The sequence below is a fragment of the Phycodurus eques genome, chromosome 15 (genome assembly GCF_024500275.1).
Source record: "Phycodurus eques isolate BA_2022a chromosome 15, UOR_Pequ_1.1, whole genome shotgun sequence".
NCBI classification, from domain to species: Eukaryota; Metazoa; Chordata; class Actinopteri; order Syngnathiformes; family Syngnathidae; genus Phycodurus; species Phycodurus eques.
In genome coordinates this window covers 16388131-16409750 of record NC_084539.1, presented here as the reverse complement: position 1 = coordinate 16409750, position 21620 = coordinate 16388131, and the positions used below count along the sequence as shown (strand labels likewise).

Sequence of the window (21620 nt, the reverse complement as noted above, 5' to 3'; positions counted from 1 at the left end):
TGACGCTCTAACCAGTCGGCCACTGTGCCGCCATAACAGGAACAGTTTGGAGATAATATTATAGGACAAACAAGATGAGATAGTAACTACTTCTCTCTCCCTCACCAAGGCTTCAGTAACCCAGTATGCAAACAAACTCTGAAAATAACTCTGGAAAACAATAACATGCACATTCCTTAAAAAGAATACAAGGAAATGAGAAATAGTGAATTTCAAGTGCACCCTAATTATATGAGACACAAGGAAATTGGAGAAAATATCTCCTGAAGACGAATATTATTTTCTCTCCAAGGGAAAACTCAGTTGCCTTCTGCCATTTGAAATGATAATGATCACAATAACAGAGGCGTTCACTGGTTGTATATGCAAATTTAAAGGGAAGGATTCCCAAAGTAAAGTTAATTATGGGAATAAAAATTAAGAAAGGACACATCTTTTATTAGCACCACAACTAAACCCTGAACTTGTTAGCCAAACATAAAGCGCAGCTCAGTGCCAACACAGTACATACTGTATGTATTCTTCTCCTCTCACTACAATTACACTGAATGAACACCGGAGGCTTTACCTGTTGGGGCGCTTCAATGACCTCCTGTGTGGTTGCAGTGGCGACAATGGCACTGTTGCTCCCTGGGCTGAGGTGCAGGGACAGCGAGAGTCCAGAAACCAACTGCACCCCCAGCTCTGTCACACTCACTTTATCATCCAGCACCCTGATGGCCCTCTCAGCCAGGACCAATGATGTCAGGGGAGACAGGACCTGCAAGACACCGAGAACAACGCTTGCTTACCTCTTCGTCTGTATGAACAACAAAATCTGATGAACAGACATACTGAACATAACACAATTATTGCCCTCTACAGGCTAAAATGTATTCATTTGTATTTTTTAATTGACTGATCTATTTGTCTCTTAACTAACCTCTTTCACATTCAGTTCACTTCTCCAGAGTGGCGAGGGCGTGGTTGCCCCAGGTGTAAAATTTAGCGAAAAAAGTAGTTATAGTAGATGTAATAGTAGCTGTGGAAGTAATCTACGCTAAAACAAAAAAGAATTTCAGAGTTGCAACGGCCTCCCTGACAAGGTTAGCTGTTTTGCAACCCAGTCTTCTACCCGTTAAGATACAGTGGCTGTCATGGTGGTAGCTAGGCTACAAGGTCATTCCATGTCTATGTAAAGGGGAAGTATGAGGCATGATGCCATAAACAAACATTTCCTTATTGACACAAACAAGCAAGAACTACAGTGGCCCTTAAATGTAAAAAAGGCTCATTACTGGACTGGTTGAAAGAGAACCCGAATAAAGGTCTGAGGATTACAGGGTGCAAAGTGGGCCCATGTTTAATTTTTTTCTGTAGTAGTTTTACCATCAATTTAAGCTAGAAAAAAAAAGCATCCCATTATTTGGATAAAAAGAGCGCAAATAACATTGTTTACCTGCACAAAAGGGGAGAATGTGATGAAAACACGGGCAAAAAGCCAAAAGCTCCTTAAAATATGTAAGATTTTAAACCGATCAATAACAAGATCAGAGCTTGTTTTTGGTTTACCCCTTTATCTTAAAGCAGAGACCAGCATAGTCTCTGTGGTATTTGCGAGTCTTTCGAAAACATGAGATGGCCTGAAGCCACTCCTGAGGATCGAGGTCAAACCATCAGTTTTCTATGTGCTGGCTCAGGCCGGGGAAGCTATTTGCAATGTGCCTCTGGGCCTCCTCCATCCATCCATTTTCTGAGCCGCTTCTCCTCACTAGGGTCGCGGGCGTGCTGGAGCCCACCCCAGCTATCATCGGGCAGGAGGCGGGGCACACCCAGAACTGGTTGCCAGCCAATCGCAGGGCACATAGAAACAAACAACCATTCGCACTCACATTCCCACCTACAGGCAATTTAGAGTCTCCAATTCATGCATGTTTTTGGGATGTGGGAGGAAACCGGAGTGCCCGGAGAAAACCCACGCTGGCACGGGGAGAACATACAAACTCCACACAGGCGGGGCCGGGGATTGAACCCGGGTCCTCAGAACTGTGAGGCTGACGCTCTAACCAGTCGCCCACCGTGCCGCCTCTAAGTCACCTGTTAGCATAATATTATTTTGCATCGAAAAGTTGGAAATATTACATGACTATGACAGTCTGGATACTCAGGTGCAATGGCAGTCTTGGCATGTATGACATAATGTACGAGACCCCCTTTGGGCTTTGAGCGCCCATGTGGCCACACATATTATACATACCAGAAATTGCCACTCCTTAGGGTAACAAATGAGAAAGCACGTAAGTACCCCGACAGATAGGGGTGAAAATTTGGCATTATTCATTAAAATAATTTTTTTTAAAACTCATCCCCACATTCGCTGCCGAAGATTCATGGGCGGGTCCCTGAGACTTTTTCTTACTTCCTGTTATGATAGATATTGACAATCAATTTCACATCAGTCGGTGAAACTGGTGCAGGGGCATTTTTTTCTAATTTTCCATGAGGCACTCATGACCAAAGTTTAGAGGGTCATGTCAAGAGACCCCTAAAATACATTTACCAGGAACTTTCCTACAGGGCCTTTGCACTGATAATTAAAAAAAAAAAAAGATAAACCTTTTCAGTAGATTGGGAAACATGTATACATCCATATGCCTCCTTCATCTTTAATTTGTCAGGTTTGTGATATGATTCACTGTAACACATTTTGTACAGGCACAAGGTTTGAAGTATGATTAAAAAAAAAGTGGTATACCCAGTAACTAATAAAAAGAAAGCGAAATATGACTAAAATACACAAGAGAAATGCGAGTGCAAGAAAATGAGCACACTACCTGTATTTTGGTCATTCCAGCGCTTCGTCCAATTATGACTTGGCTTTCCCACAGACGAGCAATCTTTGGGTCATCCACCCTCAGAAAGTCCTTGACCAGTTGCGTCACGTCCACCTGCCAGTCGCTGCCCAACAGGAAGTTCTGCGGGCCTCGCTCTTCCTCGTCACCAGCCTCTTGGACCTCTTCGCTTTCGGACACAAAATGTGTAAGAACTTGCAGGGTGGTGCTCTGGTACTGAGGTGCACAGGACTTCTCCGTCCTCTCCTCGCCCGTGTTGTCATCTTCCTTGTCATACCTTCAACAAGAGCAAGTACACATAAAGTACAGTAAACTGAAGGTTGTTTTTGAATGGGTAAAAGTCCTTTCGCTTGTGTGACATTACAGTTAAAGCCTCCCTGATCTGTTGTGGTGCTCGCTGGATTTCTGAACTCTCAAAAGTCATAGGCCGCCCTGGTATTTTCAAAAATCCATTAAAAACAGCTTCAAGAGACAAACTGCTGCTGTTCTTGCATTCTCATTTTGTTTTAAAGGGCACCTAATATTTTGCACTTTCTCGGTCATTTATTCTGCTCGTGGCATATACCCTTTGGAAGATGGGGGGAAAAATGTTTACAAAGCCAAACTTGGGCTTCCTCGAGACACTTTTCTTGTCCATTCCTTTTGTTTATATGGCTTTTTTGTATTTTTTTATTACATAGACCCACCTTGGACTTTTTTCCATGATACATTTTTCACACAATCTACAGCATTGGTTTATGGTATAACTTAAGTTAAACAACTATCTTGCAGTGACTGCAAACATACAGTATGCACCTGGACACTGTTTGTATCCACATACAGGTGGGTATAGTAGCCAAAAATTGTGCTCAAGTGAGAGTACTGTTCTGAATAATATGACTAAAGTAAAACTAAAAAGTAGTCCTCCAAATAATTACTTGAGTAAGAGTAAATACTCAATGGGGAAAAAAACCCCAAAACCTAAAGTACTGTTTAACTGGTTAGTAACTTCTGATTTATTTATTGTATAAATAGCGCATGAATGTCAAATAGACAGATATAAAATAGGAATATGCAAATTCAAACATTGCTCAACAAGAAACTTCCATTTTGAAACAACTAAGATTTGAAACAAACGATCGGTGGGAATCCAGCTTTCAGGGGAGGCCTCTTCCAAGCCTCTCGGAGGTCGTGGGGCCGAACGGCGAGCGTCAAAGCACTCGGTTTCGCTCCAGTAGTAGGCCTTTATTGACTAAATTGTAACATGACGACCTATGTGATTTTGGCAGGACTTTTTAGCGCTTACTTTTGAGCTAGTGCGCTTCAATGTTTTTAAATGAACAGTATGGTTCCGTTTGAGTGGTCAAATGGGGTCGAATGTCACCAGTAGTTACGTTAGATTGGTGAAACAGTCATGGGACACAAGTCTCTCTGTCGAACCAAAATAGATTGCGCAAACAATAATATATAACTGTAAATAAAAACAGCGAGGAGAATATAGCTCAATGTAATGTAGTAAAAGTAGCGTTTCTGTTTACCAAAACTATTCAAGTAAAAGTAAAACGTATGTTGCATTAAAACTACTCAGACAAGTACATATTATCCCAAAAGTTACTTGAGTAAATGTCACGGAGTAAATATAGCTTGTTACGACCCACCTCTGATCCACAGCTACTGTATAAAGTACAGTACATTTACAGTACGTGGCCCATTGCACACTCTGCTCTGATTTTACACACCTTTACCAAATACTCTATACTTAACATGTAGACTTTATATCATATGTGGACATATCTATCCAGCTGTCTGTTTTATAGACATTATATTACTATTACTTTAACTAAAGTATTATAACAAGGAGAACTGTGTTTATCACCCTGAGGAAAGTACATCACTTTTCCTTTTACGCCTCATCCTGCATCACCGTATCGAAGTAGCTCTTTTTCTTCAGCAGGTGCATTATCTTTTCTTCGCAACCCTAAACATCACGCGCTCCCCCTCGGCACATCACTTTTGAACTCAAAAACCATTTTCAACCATCTCAACTCACCTTTTTTTCTTTGTCACTATCACCTTAATTCAGTCACTTTGGGAGCGTCTACCTCCATTCTAACGCACTCTCGCTGATGTGGGTGGTGACGGTGATAGTTTCCATTAGGTGTAATAAGCCACAGCCGGGCGAGCAGAAAAACAGGCTGACAGGTTAACATGTGGCGCTATCACTTGGCTTGGTTCGCGATAACAGGGGCTCAGCATCTCCTGCACATCATAGTAGTCTAAAATGAGGTAAGATTTATGCCTCACAACACATCAATGAGGCCATGTCATTGTTTGTGGGCACTAAGTGAACGGTCAGAGATTGCAAGGGTTAAGCGAGACATCTTTGTGATCAGCTCTACGCATTTTCAAAAACATGAGATCATCTGTTTTTGTTTTGTTCTTTGGCGCATGCACTCATGCATCCTCAACGCTATGACGTAATCCTTGATCAGCCTTGGTCAAGGGAGGGTGGGCAGTGGGCAGTGGGGGAGGGGGGGGGGGGTGAATTTGTGTTAGAGAGCCCCCCAGTGGTGTGTAGAGCAATTAGAAACAGCAATGTGGTGTGCCATGAAAGTACAGTACATAATTAACGTTTATCGTAGTGCGACTTGTAGAGAAATATAATGTTTGATCATCAAATGCACGTTGTGAAGATTGACCCACAAAGACAGATGACTATCACATGCTTGCATTTAGTGTTGGTTGACAAAATGACTTTCTGCCAACATATTTACCCAGAGTTGATGATGGTGGGTAGCTTTACTCCCACAGATGTTGCAGTTGAATGAACAAAATCCACACATCAGTGAGCTTATACAGAATCATGAGCATTTCCCAAAAATAATAAATCCAAGAGGACATCTGTACTAGATTTCACTCAAATGGATATAGAGGTTTGTGTTGTCTGGGTACTACTACAGTATTTGTTTTTGTGAACCAGTGTCATTTTCATGTGCCAATGCTTATTGGGTGTGTATGTGTTAAACTAAGTAAACATGTTAAACATAAATAAAAAAAAATAAAAAATTGGAATTGTACTTAACTAATGATTTTGATATTTAATTATTAAAAAAAGTATACAATACAATGCTTCCGATGAGCTCTACGGAGTCGCTTTACAGTTGGGGAACGCACCATCGAACAATGCCGTGATGGGCAGTCTTGGAGGTAGGCGTGGCTCTATTTCTCTCATAATTTTGCATTTTTGCATTTGAACTCTTCAAATTCACTACAATCCAATCAGTAAGTGTCCCAAAGACTAACATCAGGTCTTGCCTCATTTGTCCCGTAGCGACAGGAACCTTCCAGCCGTTGACTTGACTGAGTTCAGGGTCGGCCACGTCGATGAGCAAGGGGAGGCGGGGCATCCACACGCTCATCCCCAGCTGTGCGCTCAGGAAGCTGTAGGTGAAGTTGAGCATCACCTTGCTCTTTCCTTGCGTCTCTTTTCCATTCACATACACGTAGTCACATCTCTCGGACACCTTGAATCGAACAAAGAGGCGAGACGAAAAATGACAGAATCTGGCAAAAACAAAGAAATGAAATAAACCCCGTTTTCTTTTTAAACATAAATCACACTGAAAGATCATAGCCAGCGCTTCCATAATGAGTTTACATTTTTAATACCACCTATGAGAGTTCCAGGCACCATTGCTATGCGCACACATGAAAATGTATTGCCTGTTTGTGTGTGCACGATAATATCATTGCAAGAACTACGACTACGGTCCAACACAGCAGATGGAGCTGGGAAAAGAAACAGATGTGTCTGATCCCACGAGAAGGAAAAACATAAGCTCAAGCTAAATTGGTGAATGGCGGGATGTATTTGAACTACAATCAATTGACTGATGTTCTCAAATGTATTTCCAGTGCAAAGACATACAATACACAATGTCGCAGGTGTCTGCCTTTCTCGTCAAAAAACACAAGAATCTCCTCATCAGACGTTTTTTCCCTCTGCCAATTCTGCAGACTCAAATATTTAACAATCTGTCCAGCAATTTTATTTGTCAGTGCATTTCAAACACTGTCGTCATCATTTGGACAGCACTCACAAATGTTTGGAACAAATGGGTGTCTGTCGTCTTTGCATCCAATTTGGCAGATTTACACTGAGTCGAAGCAGCCAACAGCACCGAAGAATAAAACTGACACCTTCAGTTCCACCCACTGGTTAGGAGGTTGATTATCTGACAGAATAATTATTGTGCCTATCATAAAAGACTTCAATATTTTAACACCCAAATGAAATAGCCCAATGTGGAAAATGTGATTGTTACAAATGTAAGCGTGTCATATCTGTTGTTTAGTTGGTTTAGTTGGGTGCATATGGCTTTCTGTTTCTGTGTGGACCTGAGCCTAAGCGAGCTGGTACTGTGCAATACAAAGCTGGTTTAATTTGATAATAATATTAACGAATTTTCACCGTGTTTATTTACTGCAGATGTGGTGGTGCAGTAAGTTTCCACACTTTCATCTGAGAGTCGGTTTACGTGCCTTGGTAGGTCACAAAAGAAAAGGGGCGTGATTGACTTAACATTGGATGCACTGTATTAACATCGGCATGTAATTGGAGCTTGCGGTCTTTAAACCTTCAGGCCACTGCAGGCAATCCACAGTTGCCACGGCAATGACTTTGAAGATGTATTTCAGGGCAAAGGAATAGCTTTCTGCATGAATACAACCACAACATTGAGTCTTGCTAAGCTTTAATCTTCCATCAATTTGTTGGACTTCACTACAATTTTCTTGAGAATACTTAATTTGGTTCAATAATAGAAATAGATAATACACATGCAATACATCTTCTTCTTCTTTCGGTTTGTCCCTTTAGGGGCCGCCACAGAGAGCTTCATCCTTTTCCATGTACACATGCAATACATATATGGATACGGTTTCCCCTCGCCCAAAAATGAACGACACTCATGACCCTAGTGAGGACGAGCACACTACAAAATGGATGGATGATACTTTTGTGATCCATGTATGTTCTGGTAGTTCCAATTTAAACATGACTCAGTGTTTATGAAACAAATGGAATAAGGAAATTACAGCCCGAATTAGCTCAGGCCTTTTACCACATTCAATTGTTTCTGAAAAAAAAGCCTTTTTTCAAAAATAATTCACGATATTTGTAGTCCGAGCAGCAAATGTTTAGTTGCATGAAGTCAATGCGTGTTTGTAAGCCAGTTCATGTTTAATGGGATTATTTCCAAATACTGCACAATATTATGTTGACTATCCATCCATCCATTTTCTTTAGCTAAAGTAAAAACTTTCAATGCTGATTCTGGGACATTTCATAGTATTTGACTTCATTTTCATCATCATTTTTGAAGTATTTGACTTCATTTTTGACAGTAACAACCGCCAACCCGCCAAATGTGTGTGAATTTCAGCGGTGGCGGGTAACACCACCACTCACATTAGCCACTTTGGCGGGTTGTACTTCGGGAAAAAAAGTTCTATCAACCCCACATAACCGTTGACGAATGCATTTTGACAGTGAAACATTTCAGTAAAAATTGTGGCAAGTGAAATTACTCTGGTAAACCGCGAGCCACAGTGGCTAGTGAGCAAAATAGTTCATGTCACGCCCTGCTAATCATGTATATACAGACTGGCGATTACATATTCAGTATCTCAGCGCAATGAAAACAACGCAATTAACCCACTGACAGAACTTAAGTACATGCAAGTAAGGTTTTAAATCAAAGATACCAAGGTCAGTGCCATTATGTGTAGTGTTACACTTCAGTGGATCATTAAACCCTGCGAGAGAGCTGCTGCTTCTCTCCGATACGCTACACAGAAACTCCTTGTCTGCAAACAAACACACACACGCACACACACGCACGCACGCACACACACATACACACAAGAAGGGCACTGAAAGAGCTCAACCAAGGGCGTGGTGTGACTTTACATTCTGTAATACATCACGTTCAGATGTAGTGGTGTGGAATAATCAGCTCACACAGCACTAAAATGTTTGTACACAGGATCCATCCATCCATTTTCTGTACCACTTTATCCTCACAATGGTCGCGGGCGTGCTGGAGCCTATGCCAGCTATCTTCGGGCGGGAGGCGGGGTATACCCTGAACTGATCGCCAGCCAATCGCCGGGCACATATAAACAAACAACCATTCGCGCACACGTTCACACCTACGGGCAATTTAGAGTCTTCACTCAACCTACCATGCATGTTTTTGGGATGTGGGAGAAAACCGGAGTGCCCGGAGAAACCCCACGCAGGCACGGGGGGAACATGCAAACTCCACACAGGTGGGGCAGGTCCTCAGAACTGTGGGGCAAATGTGCTAACAAGTCGCCCACTGTGCCGCCTCATACACAGGATATATATATATATTTTTGGAATCGCCACCTCTTTAATCTAAACTGTCCACCTCTTGTTTGCTAACAACTGGACACAAGAGAAGCATCGCGATGGGACCTCGGCAGATGAGAGGATTCAGAAGTTATGCGGGATTAGCAACGCAAAAAAAGAAAAAATATTGCTAATAATACAGAGATGGGCACACACCACACTCACCTTAATAACTTGTTCATCAGTTGACCTGCATTCAACCGACTCGGTTACATCCGAAACTGCCCCGTCTGTTCCCACGGTGATGACCTTTACGGGCACAGCGACTGTACGACCGGTGAGGACGGCCGTGTTAAGGATCTCCGTGTCCTGCAAAAACAAAACAAAGAAATTCTCATTTCTATTGCTACTAACACATTGTGACACTTGGCAAGTTACTGTACCATATATAAAACTTCAAGGTACTATACTATACTGGGAATTGAACACACGTTATCTGCGCAAACACAGCAACAAGTATCATGACATTACCAGTGCGCTGGACCAAACTGATGACAACCATAACCTAATATGTCTCTGCACATCCTTTTAAGGCAAATCCCTGTGATCAAGATGCCTCAATACCTGCGCACCCTGTCCACAGTTATTTTGGCCCACTCCACCTGAGCAAACGACTCCAGCTGTCTCAGGTTCGAAGGGTGCCTTCTTCACAAGTTACAGTTCGAGAAGACAAATTTGATGAGGTCTGATCAGAATATTCTAATGTTTTTAGCCATTTTGGGATATTTTTAGCGGTGCTTTTTAAGTTATTAGCCTATTGGAGGACCCTTGCGGCGAAGACCAAACGTTTTGACACTGGGCAGTATGCCGTGCCGTTTGTAAAGCTGCTCACGCCCAAAATAACAGCAACATTTTGTCACATTTAGCTTCAAAATGTGTTTAAAAAGCTGGTGTGAATTTTCAAGAGTCACTTTCTGCACATCATATATAGATATATAGATTGTAACGTTTATATATAGATATATATAGATTTGTGTTTTTTTATATATATATATTATAAAATGTATATTTAGATATACAGTTAACATGTAAATATATATTAAATATATATTTAGCATTTTGAGATATAGGTGTAACATTTAATATTTGGATTTAATTATAAAGTTGACAAATATTGTTCTAAATGTGCAGAAAAGTGATTGTTAAAAATTCAGTTTTTTTAAACACTGTTTGCAGCTAAATGTAACAAAATGTTGTTGCTATTTTCAGTGTGAGCTGCTTGACAAACGGCACTCCACAGGGCAGCACATTCGTGTCCAGAATGCCTCGATTGCCTTGAGATTTCCTTGCATCCAAGACACTAAGTACAGTTAGACATGGTCTTTAAAGTGGATAAAGAGTTTATGATGGTGACAGTTCAGACTCGGAAAAAAATTCAAAATATAATGAAAAAGGGAAAATAGGTTTAGAGACAAATTGGAGGTTGGTCAGCATCACAGAAGAGATTGTGCTCAACTTGGAGGTTGGAGGTTCCAGCCATAGTCTAGAATGGAGTACGGTCACCATATATTGTCACTTTATCAACTGCATTGCATACTTATGGTGCTGTATAGGCCTAATCAGCCCCAGGAGATGAGAATAGCCTTTCCCCAGCAATCAGCAGGAGCTCAATTCAAATAAAAAAAAAAAAAAAAACACACAATAATACTTTCTGTCAAACTGAACTCATTCCAGAAATATCACTTATACATTAACAATCTCAAAGCATTAAAGAGGTGGAATGAGGTAATGAGCTCAATCAGGACAACGGCGTCAGTCTTTGAGCCCACAGCGTGATGGTACTAGAGGATTGGCGTTTATGGCGCCTCCTGCTCATCGCATCTTAATTTCAATAAATGTCCTCTCAAGCTTTGCGGGGAAAAAGACAAATTCTGACAGCTCCTTATTGTGTGCAAATGGTTTTGTCTGGTCCTCTAAAAAGAGGGATTTCATTTAAAGCTTAACTTCTCTTCTGACAGTTTGACTCCTATTCATAAGGTGTAGCTTACAAGGAAGTAATATTTGTACATTATTATTTCTTTAAGACAGCCATCTTTTGCAATGTTGTGATTGTTGTGACTCCACCGCTCACCCAAAAACATCTGGGATTGGATCCGGCTCGCTGTGACGCTAATAAGGATAAAGCACTATAGAAAGTGGATTGATGGATCATTTAAATGTATTATTTCACACAAGATGTCATATTTTCATACGCATGCTTTCTACAACGATTAGTAGTTGTTTTTTGGCACATACCATGAAATGGTCAATCAAACAATCAAACACCAGTGATGGATCTTTGATGATCGTGTGATGCTTAAAGGTTAAAAATACTATTGCTAAGGTGTGACATCTGATATGATATTTATTATGAATGAGGATTTTTAAATGAGAGTCTTTTATTTGTTTTGAACCTGGGAATATTCGACTGTTTAAGGTCGACATGTATGACGATTAATAATCTTAACATGCTACTTAAAACACTGTCTGTGCAGTTAATAAAAAGTTATGGGATGGCAGCAGTTTTGCCTCTGGAACAAATTAGTTCCAAGATAAACTAAAGTTGAACTTTCTTGAACTTGAAATTTCATTTGTAGATCAAAATTGAATTATAGGATACCTTCTTCTTTCAACTTCCATAAAAAAAAAATTAAAACGTTTCTCTCAAACTAAATTACAGTCTCACAATCCGATACCTTCATATCAGCTCTCCTCTATTTTCTGCAGTGAACAATGCATTAACCCATTTTCTCATAATTGCACTGTACGACGTGGTGTACACATTTGTGTGTGTGACTATTAAGTACCAAAGAGAAAAGGCACCGCATATGCTGTGTTTTATCTCTTTGCGATGGCTGCTTTCACTCAATAAACCATTACCGGTGGAAGAACAAAATAAAAAAGGGGTCCAGTAATGAGTATGCAATACAGGAGTTAGAGCCAGACATTTTTTTTTTTTTTTTTTTGGATTGAAGTCTTATATAGTTAATATAAAAGCCAGCACATCATCTTGAAATTAAATGAAGTTCCGTGAGTGAACAGAGTGGAGTGCCAAAAAAAGCAAGAGCCCTTTTCCAGTCTTCCCGTTCCTGTCTCACTGGGCACTGCCTGGCCTCCCCCCCGGCCCCCGTGGTTATTAGGAGCAGAACTGCATGTCTTATTTGCAGTCTGATTGTATACTCGACTGATGATAAACAACCGTGTTGCCAATTTGCTGTATTATTAACCAACAAACACACGGATACTCACACACACAGAATCCATAATGTCACCCAAATATGAACCACAGGAACGCTGTCTTCCTCCTTAGCCGCCATATTATCTTAACAACCTTAACAGCACTCGTAGAAGAACAACAACAAGAGCCTGCAACTGATAAAATGCTATAATGTCGCTACTGTAACTGGGGGACAATGTTGGAGTGTGTCGGGGTCAAATTTGACATAGGAAATAAAGGACGTGTGACTGACAACCCACAGTGGTTCTACTGGGAGAAAAGTCACTTTGAGAAGGCTGCTATAGGAAATAAATGGCACAAAGCTCTTAATATTTAAAGCACTCGTGTCATGGCCCGGTGGTTCCAGTTGTTTTTCTTTGTGTTGCAGTGTCTGGGTGGGCGTGGACATCGGTGACGCACCTGTCATGCATTGTAATCATCAGCCTTTTTAGGGGGCACCGTGGCAGTGTGTGGGCGTGGGAATATTCACTCGTTTTTGCCCCGTGGTTGCCGCCGTTCTGCCCGCTGCCCAAATTTAGGCTCAATAGGATTATACCACACGGACCGTTTGTCGTGTCTCCCTGCGTTATCTGTTTTTGATTCTCTCTGGTTGTGAGTTCCTTTAGTTTCGTCTGTCTCGCCATCACATGCTCTGCCATTTAAGTAAAATTGTTCGGACCTCTGACCTTCAGTCTATTTTTTGGGATCTGCCCTTACGGCATTGCCGATCGTGACAACTCGTGTCCAGTTAAATTAAAAAACAATTTATCGGACATACAAGCCACCAGTTAGGAACAGTATACAATGTATAACGATATAGTGTATATTGTAGTGCAATATACAAACATTTACTGCACGATATAAATCTCTTATCATTTATATCGTTATCGTTTTGATGTGCGGGATATCGTGTTAGGTCTGTTGCTCTTAGAGGGTAATGCAACAACAGTCACCTTTCTATCACGTCATCCTTATGCCTCACTTTCCAGGCATGACTAATCGATTCGTGCTCAATCCAACTGTTTATTTAATAAGTACATTTATCATTTGGATTGATTTGTAACATACTGGAGTATGCTGAAGAAAGTCATTTGAGGAAAAGCGGCAGTTTTATGTGTGTTGTGTGATTGTTTGAAGAAAAGGAAAACAAAAAAAAAAGTTTGCCCATCCCAGCTGACTTTGGGCAAGAGACCCTGGCCTGGTTGCCAGCCAATCACACGGCACATATAGACAAACAATCAGTTACACTCACATTCACGCCTATGAACAACGTAGTCTTCATTTAACCCAACATCCAATGTTGTTAGCATGTGGGAGGAAGCAGAAGTACCCAGAGAAAAGCCACGCAAGCACAGGGAGAGCATGCAAACGCCACGCGGGAGGCCCTGAGCCGAGATTCGAACCTGAGAGCTCTTGACTGTGAGGCAGACGTGCTAACCACAGTAATGTAGTATCATAAGTTACTCCGATCATTACTTATGTGTTGTGATAGCGTCAGCTTTCTGTTTTGAATTACAGGTGCAAGTAAATAAATAAATTGAAAGGAATAAATAAAAAGGAATAACCATTATTTTAGAAAAGGTAGATTCCTAACAAGACAAGAGTATGGACTTTACATTGTGCTGGTGCTCTTGTTTTTTTTCCCTTTTTCTTTTAATGAAACGGCTTAGAAAAGAGGGAAGTTAAGATTGAAATACAAACTTTTGTCTACGTCATGTAGGAGGCAGCATTATGAAACCAGTGATTCAAAGTATATTAAGTCATCACACCCACAGAGCAGAATTTGACTTTGCTCTTTGTGCTGCTGTGAATGCATGAACCAAAACAGCATGTGTGCTTTGAGAAGGCCGTACAAAACCACTTTGTGCAAAACATGAACCCCGTGCAGAACCATAGCGCAAACTGACAGCTAGGATTGCAGTATTTATTGCCTTCTATACTGCAGTGACTCTCACCTATACAATTCACATCAATTATCAATAAAAAGTCCATTTCCTACGGCACCTGCGCAGTCCACACAACCAGCACTGTCAGCATCAAACAGAATGACAACCCTCAGCCGCTTTTCGCAGATAAATGAAAGGGAGGGCGGGAGTATGAATCAAACCTATGAGATTATATTTGATCCTTTGTCAGAGACGGTGATGCCACAGCAGGGCAGATAGGTGTTTGCAAAATGTAATCTCAGCACAGCGGTGCAACGGTAACCACTGCTGACTCTGACAATTTTGGCTAGGGCCTTCTTGTGTCGTGTTTGTGTGTTTTTCCTGCACTGTGTGGCTTGGTCATCTTCCCACCACAAAAGAGGACTGTCTCGGATGTGATGAGGAAATAGCTATGACGTCACATTAAACAAGGGCAGGCAGGAGCGGACATGGTGAGCTAAGGCTTGCATGAGTGTTCATTTGTGTTACTTCTAGACTTCACCCTTTAAAACTTAATGCTACAAGTGTACCTGTGAAAACTTAATAAGTTGCTTGACCAACAACGTGCCAGCAGCGGTTTATGTTTCCCATATTGTAAACCATGTCGACTCCCTCCAGTGGTGTGAGAAAGAATCACTGAATTAAATATCCTAACTGTACATAATGTTACAGTGGCTTCTTCTTCTCCTCCTCCTCCTCTTTTTAGACGAATAAGGATGGATGGTGTATGTTGCATTCCGTGGAATTGGAATGTTTAATTAATTACCAGGTTTCAGAGAGCTTTAAATACAAGAAGCTAAGTAATTAACTCATGCACAATCTTTTGGAGCATGCTTTTGCAATTAAACCTCTTTGCATATATCATGTTCATGTGGGATACATGTACCGTACATGTTCCATTTTACACATGTTCAAAAGGTGTGTTTGTTCTGAGAATGAAATCAGCTAAAAAAGCAAACTGTGCTTCCAAAGCAGTTAAAAGCAGCTCAGGAGCCCTCTGCCATGACCAGAAGTAAGAAACACCACTAATTATTACTAAAATTAAATCTGAGGCTAAAGTGATTTATTCAATGCTCATTAATTAGCTATTGATTCATGACACAACCTGGTGGCCTAGTTATTGTATTCTGAGAGCTTTGGATGCATTTAGGAAGATTAAATATTGAGACCATTTGAACTGCACTGAAAGAAAGGACGAGGTCATATTTTCTTTGTTGTGTGGTTCATTTGTTTGTGTGTAACTTACTGCCTACAGTTTTTGATACAACATTATCAGCCTCATTTCTGCCCACCAATACAGACCAGGTCAGTTTCATACGGGACATATTTCATTATGCTTCCATTGTAAAGCGTTCCAAAATTACTCAGCCCCTTTTTTTCAGTACCAGTTCAGTCACAGTGGTACTTTTTCGGCACACTTGTGGAGGGTGGAGCTAGACACATTGCTCTCCATTGAGTGGTTAACAAAGAATTGTCTACCTTCTTTAAGTGAATGAAATGAACACAAGCTGGATCAGCGTTTACCCATTCAAACCTAACCATGGCCAACTGAAAGGAATCATATCGATTATTGAAAACTAAGCAGAATCACCAAAGAATGACCTTACCATTACTTTGAAATAATGGAGGAAAATAAAAAAAAAACTTGACTTTTTGGGGCATTTTGAAAGCAAGGTTCTATTGAATTTTGGCAAGAGACCACACATGGATTTTTAAACATTGTTTACAAAAAATGCAAATTTTGCAATGGGTGAACTGTATTATTTAACATTTTTTGATCTGAACTGATCAGATTTTCATTTGTAATTATGAAAAGAAAATCATTTCAAGGTTTGGAAGATGTACTGTACGTGCTTTCGGAGTCCTCTTGTTTTGTTTTATGATAATTGCTTAACATAAAGGAGGGAACTGCAGAGGTGAGCAAAGCTAAATAAGTTGCTCCTCATAAAACCTGTCCACATTCAGAGTGCGCCACTGTGCAATACGCCCCTGATTTCATAAATCACTTTGAACCTACGCTGACAACAGCGCTAAGCAAAGCCAGCCAGCAACCATAAGCAAATAAACACAAGTACAAATTGTAGAATCGACAGGATTAACTCCAAATTAAAGTCCGACTGACATTGACTGAAGCTGCATCGGTGGCCTTGGCAGAAAAAAATAGATCGCAGGGGTGGTTCGGTGTGTAAGTCTCTCCCTGAAACACCGCCCGTTCCCACATAAAGATTTGTGCTGTCAAGATGTGAAAGATGCCACATAGGGGTATATTGCAGCAAATGAGGGTAGTTGTTATAATTGCTCAGAGGCAGTTTGGCCAAAATATCAGAGACATTTTTGGGGCGCCTATTAACAATGCTGTCCCGGGAAAAGGAATAGAGGGATTCTCGCAAAACTCAGTTTGGATTGGATGTACTCCCAAATTCTCTGAAACACTTTTGGAGACGGCTAGTGGTAGAGAAAGGAGGATTCAATTCACGGGCAACTGTTCTGGTGGACATTCCTGCAGTACGCATGCGAATGGCACGCTCCCCCAAAACTTTGCGGCATTGTGCTGTACGATAAAACTGCACATTTTAGAGTGGCCTGTAAAGGTGGCCAGCCCAGGGCACACCTGTGCAATAATGATGTTGTCTAATCAGCATTTTCACATCTCTCGTCTGTATTTTGGGTCATGAACTTGCTGCATGATGTAACATTTAAATTGTATTTAAATTGGCAGGAACAAATGATTCTGTAGACTTCTGAATTGATTTTTCTGCTGCGAATGAAGATGAGCCGGTACCAGAAGAAGCAATGCAAATCCAAGCCATGACAAAACCTTCAGAGTTTTACAGATGGCCCTGTGTTTTTTGGGATCATGAGCACTTCCATTTCCAGCTTTAGCCTTTCCATCAATTTAGTAAAGGTTAATCTTTGTCTCTTCGGTCCATAAAATGTTTCTCCCAGAACTTTTGAGGCTCATCTCTGTACTTTTCTGCAAAGTCACGCCTGGACTTTTTATTTTTCTTGCGCCAAGGGGGAAGGGCAGCGGCGCAGGCACCAGGACACTACCCACACCACCAAAGGACACAGTGTAGCACCACCACCCAGTGCCCGCATGCCCCACCACCGCCACCCCACACCGCCCTATGGGTGGCGTAGCTCTTGCTTTGGCTGTCATTATTAAATTGTCGGTTGTGCATTAAATGCTTTTTTTTTGTAATAGTAGTCATCCCAGAACTTTCTTGGCTTCTCATTTAATTTCAAATTGCAGGAACATATAGATAGGGGTCAGCGTGTCACCTGAAGGTTTGTGTGGCTTTGAAAGAACACTTCAATGGTTATTTTGTCTGCATTAGCAGTAAAACGCTTAATGTACCTTACATATTACATTAGACACATAAAAGCCTATAGGCTGATGCAACAATCTCAAGAAGCTATGCTAATATTGTGGCAGACGTGTCTTAACTCCCATAACCCGCCAGACTTCAACGTGAACTGTGAGAGAAAGATGAAGCTCACAACTGTCCTCGTTTGCTCTTTTTGTCTTCATCTCTCCCTCTCAAGATGTTGCTGTTCAGGATTATCAAGAGCGCAGACGAGAAACAAGCTTAGTGTGCATGAAGCTGCCTCCGCCCCAAGAAAAGTGAGAATTAAGGTTTCCAAAATAACAGTCAAAAGATAGCGAGGTAAAATAAAGCCCTGTGTAAGCACAACGGGATTTAATTAAGCTATAAATTGTACTGCAACCACACAGAGGTCGCTGAATGCTGACTCGAGGGCACTTAACATGCAAGCGGATAATCCTCAGCCGTTTACTGACGTGTCTTTTTCAAAAGCAAGTTGTCTCTATATGATGGAAAGCTGCCACAATATCAACTGAAATTCAGACATGTGGAGTGTTGGCCTTTGGGTTTATCTGGTTCTCGAGCTTGCAGAGGACACAGTCGCCTGTTAATTATGCTGTCATCACTGCTTCGGTCGATCACGATTATAGCATCAATCTTGTGCAGGCAGCATTTGGTCAAACCCTAATTATTCTAGATCAAGGCTCTCAATCAAGCCCTTGAGACAAAAAGCAAATGTTGGGATTCTTGCTAATGGCTCTGATTATATTATGGAACAGACAGTTCAATTGGAACAGACACATCAATTGAATTTGAAATAGAGCGGGTTTCGAAGCTACGAGTGAAAACTGATAACATTTTGGATGTACAGTAAAGAGCTACGGGGGCCACACTGTATGTCTCCTAATGAGAGAGCACAGCGAGCGCGAGATCAAAAATTCATGGCGGATATGATAAAAGTCGCTCACTCTCCTTTGGCGTGTTCTCTGCATGTTCCATCTTTAAAGTTTCTTCATGAAACGCCTTCGCCTTCTTACCCACTGTCCACCCGCTGCGTCACCCTCGCTACTGTTCTGTTCAGATCCTCTGTGGAATGAGGCAGGTAATAGTAATGTAAACTAGGGCGGGAAACTATAGGAAACATGTCTGTCTTATACTGAAAATAATCATAGCAAGACCTCAAACAAAGTGGACCATAATGCCGTTTTTCCACATTACACGTGTTGCCTCGGTTTCAGGCGAGCGATTTTCCACTTGAAAATAGAACCACGGGCAACTGCAAAAACAAGAACAGTGGTCCCCTGTATTTACTTCTCTGCATGTGGCTGTTGGTAAGGAGAGGACAGAAAGAAAATGGACGGCGCTAGCATAGTGCAGTATAAAGCATCTAGAGGTGGAGCGAGCCAAGTAAGTACAGTACTACATTCACAACGGAGTTTCGTTATAAATCCAAATATTTTATGAAAAACACTTTTATGAAAGATATGCCATAAATATAAAACATTTGAAGGAAAAAAACAGTTCCTTCTTGTGACGGTGTTTTCTTACGCCACGGTGTAAACTGGATCAGAACTTAGAAACCCCATATATCGGGGCCGTCGTAGACACTTTGAGAATCACTGCTCTAGCTAATGCTAGAAATGACCAGGATTAGGATAGTGCAATAAATTGTTTTTCCTTAAAATTGTCTGGGATTGATTATACACACCTAATGCAAATGTCAGTCTGAGAAAAAAACAAATAATTTTAACACTAATGCTGGTAATCCCAAGACTCCTCCTGCACCCGCGTCTCGCTACACACAAAGTGAAATTTAAGTGCAATCAGGGTTCTCTTGGTTAGATTAGGATGCAACCATAAAAATACCTGAATACAAACAAGTTCAGAGAATTTGAAGGTTCAGCTGCCCGCTGCTTACCATTGCTAGTGGCACGATGCCGCCCAAGTCCTGCGGTGCCAGGCGGATGATCGTCTGCACCTCACTTGTCTGGGTGCGGGTGAGCGGATACTCCACCTGCCAAGTCACCTCTCTGCCAGCCTCAGGCACCATCAGCCCGTTCATCTCCAGATCCACCTGCAACACTCGCTGGTAGCCCGCCGCCTCTTCTCTGAATATTGGTGAGATGAAAAAGGTGTGAGTCAGTAGTGGATTTAGATTCAAACAAAAGAGGACGGTGGTTGAACAATGAGTGAAAGTGACAATGGAAGATAGCAAGTAAATTTAAAGGCAAAAGTGAAAAAGGATAATGAGGTAGAAGAGTCAAAATGGGAAGAGGAAATGGATGGATGAGGTGAACGGAGGGGCAAAAATATGATCATGGATTAAGTCGAACGGGACAAGGAAAGATAAGCAAACGATGTTCGCGGAATGAATGAAACAAGGGAATTTGAGGGGAAAGCAAGGTGAGATATCCGGAAAAGGGAAGGACAAAAATAATGAATTTGAATGTGAATTCTGAAAGAAAGTAGATGAGACCTTGGGACAAATGGCTCAGATTGCCCTCCAAAGTAAACAACAGAGCAAGTTGTTACAACAAAAGTCTTCTAATAACGGAAAATAGCATTCCAGTGGCAAAACCCTCCAGTATAATTGATAGGATTAAAGCAGGTATACTGTGACGTATTTATACAGCTATAATTTCTAATTACGTGAGGTTGAATGACTTGATATCATCCACAGTAATTGAATTAGGGGTTGAAGGACCAAAGTTGTTTCGTCGTAGACTATAATGTGATACAAGTTCAGTCGAAGTCGATTAATCGATGTTATTGAAATTCTTTCAGCTTAGCGTCCCCCAAGCTTTTTTTGCTCCACAGACCAGTTTCGCGTTAAGACATATTTTGACAGTCAGGCATAGAAAGAGATGAAAACAAATCATGAAAAATACAATTCAATATTACCCTAACTGTAGTTGTCGGAATTAGTGGGAGTCCCGTGCAAGTTTCTCGTCAACAAACCAGCCGCTTTAGCATCCATACGGCTGTATACACTGACATCACTGTTGTAAAGCAACAATTGTCGCTTGCCATAAAGTGACACAAGTGTCACAATGCTGATGTGTGTAGCAGCAAACAACTTCTATGATGACTAAATTCTTGCTAAACAACAACAAAAATAGGCAATACATGGGAATGTCCTTGCCCTAATTATTGAGTCAGTATATTTTACTTAATGCGTATTTCTGTCCCAAGATACAGTATTTGTTCTCTGCTTGTCACACAATGAAACAAGGCTGGCGAGAGCCCAAGTGAAGCAGCAGCAGGAGGGGGATAGAATGGAGAGAGCCAGGGCTTTCCTTGAACATTTTTTGTCCCAGCCAGCATTAAAATCACTACAAATTCCAGAAAATATGTTTATGCACACAGATGCAAGCCACACTTCAAAGTGCACACTTAATGGTTCCACTCTGCTGTAGGAGTACAGGCTGAAAATATAGATTTTTAAAAAGTGTTGTAAGAGAGGATTTGGGCAGAAATCTTGCCAATGGTTTACGGAAGGTGTAATCCTCTAAAAATACTGTAGCTATAAGCTGTCTAAAGAACAACATGATATTTGCTCAGGCCTACAACAGTGTGGAACGCAAACAAAACAGGAGTTCATGGCATTCAGAGAGATTGTCCCATTAAAAATATTTCAATAGTAACTATTCACTGATTAACTGATCGTTAAAGGGCCTATCTCACTGGCCTGGAGACCAGGTGGTGACCTGATGGCGACTCGAATCTCTGTCAGTTGCAGAGACATCTCTGCGATGTTTCCCGAAGACTAGCCGTGTTATCGGGGAGTCATAGGGAATTCTCACCATTCACTCACTATAGAGAAAAAGCTTAACATCGCTTCATGTCCGAAAACTAAGATCAATCGTTATCAAAATTCATGTTGACATCTCTATTAACTCCAGTTCAATCTCTGCAAATATCAGAATG

The 21620-nt window shown here is 41.2% G+C and overlaps 1 protein-coding gene across 1 annotated transcript in view; it reads right to left on the bottom strand.

Moving 5' to 3' along the window:
- Positions 1–21620, bottom strand: part of si:dkey-112m2.1 (transmembrane protein 132C) — a 150090-nt gene that overhangs the window by 2634 nt on the left and 125836 nt on the right. The window contains exons 5-10 of the mRNA XM_061698408.1: positions 19612–19801; positions 9412–9555; positions 6114–6334; positions 4925–4927; positions 2814–3108; positions 569–760 (exon numbers count right to left, since the gene is read on the bottom strand). Coding sequence (XP_061554392.1) covers positions 569–760; positions 2814–3108; positions 4925–4927; positions 6114–6334; positions 9412–9555; positions 19612–19801 — 1045 coding nt within the window. The remainder of the gene's footprint in view (positions 1–568; positions 761–2813; positions 3109–4924; positions 4928–6113; positions 6335–9411; positions 9556–19611; positions 19802–21620) is intronic.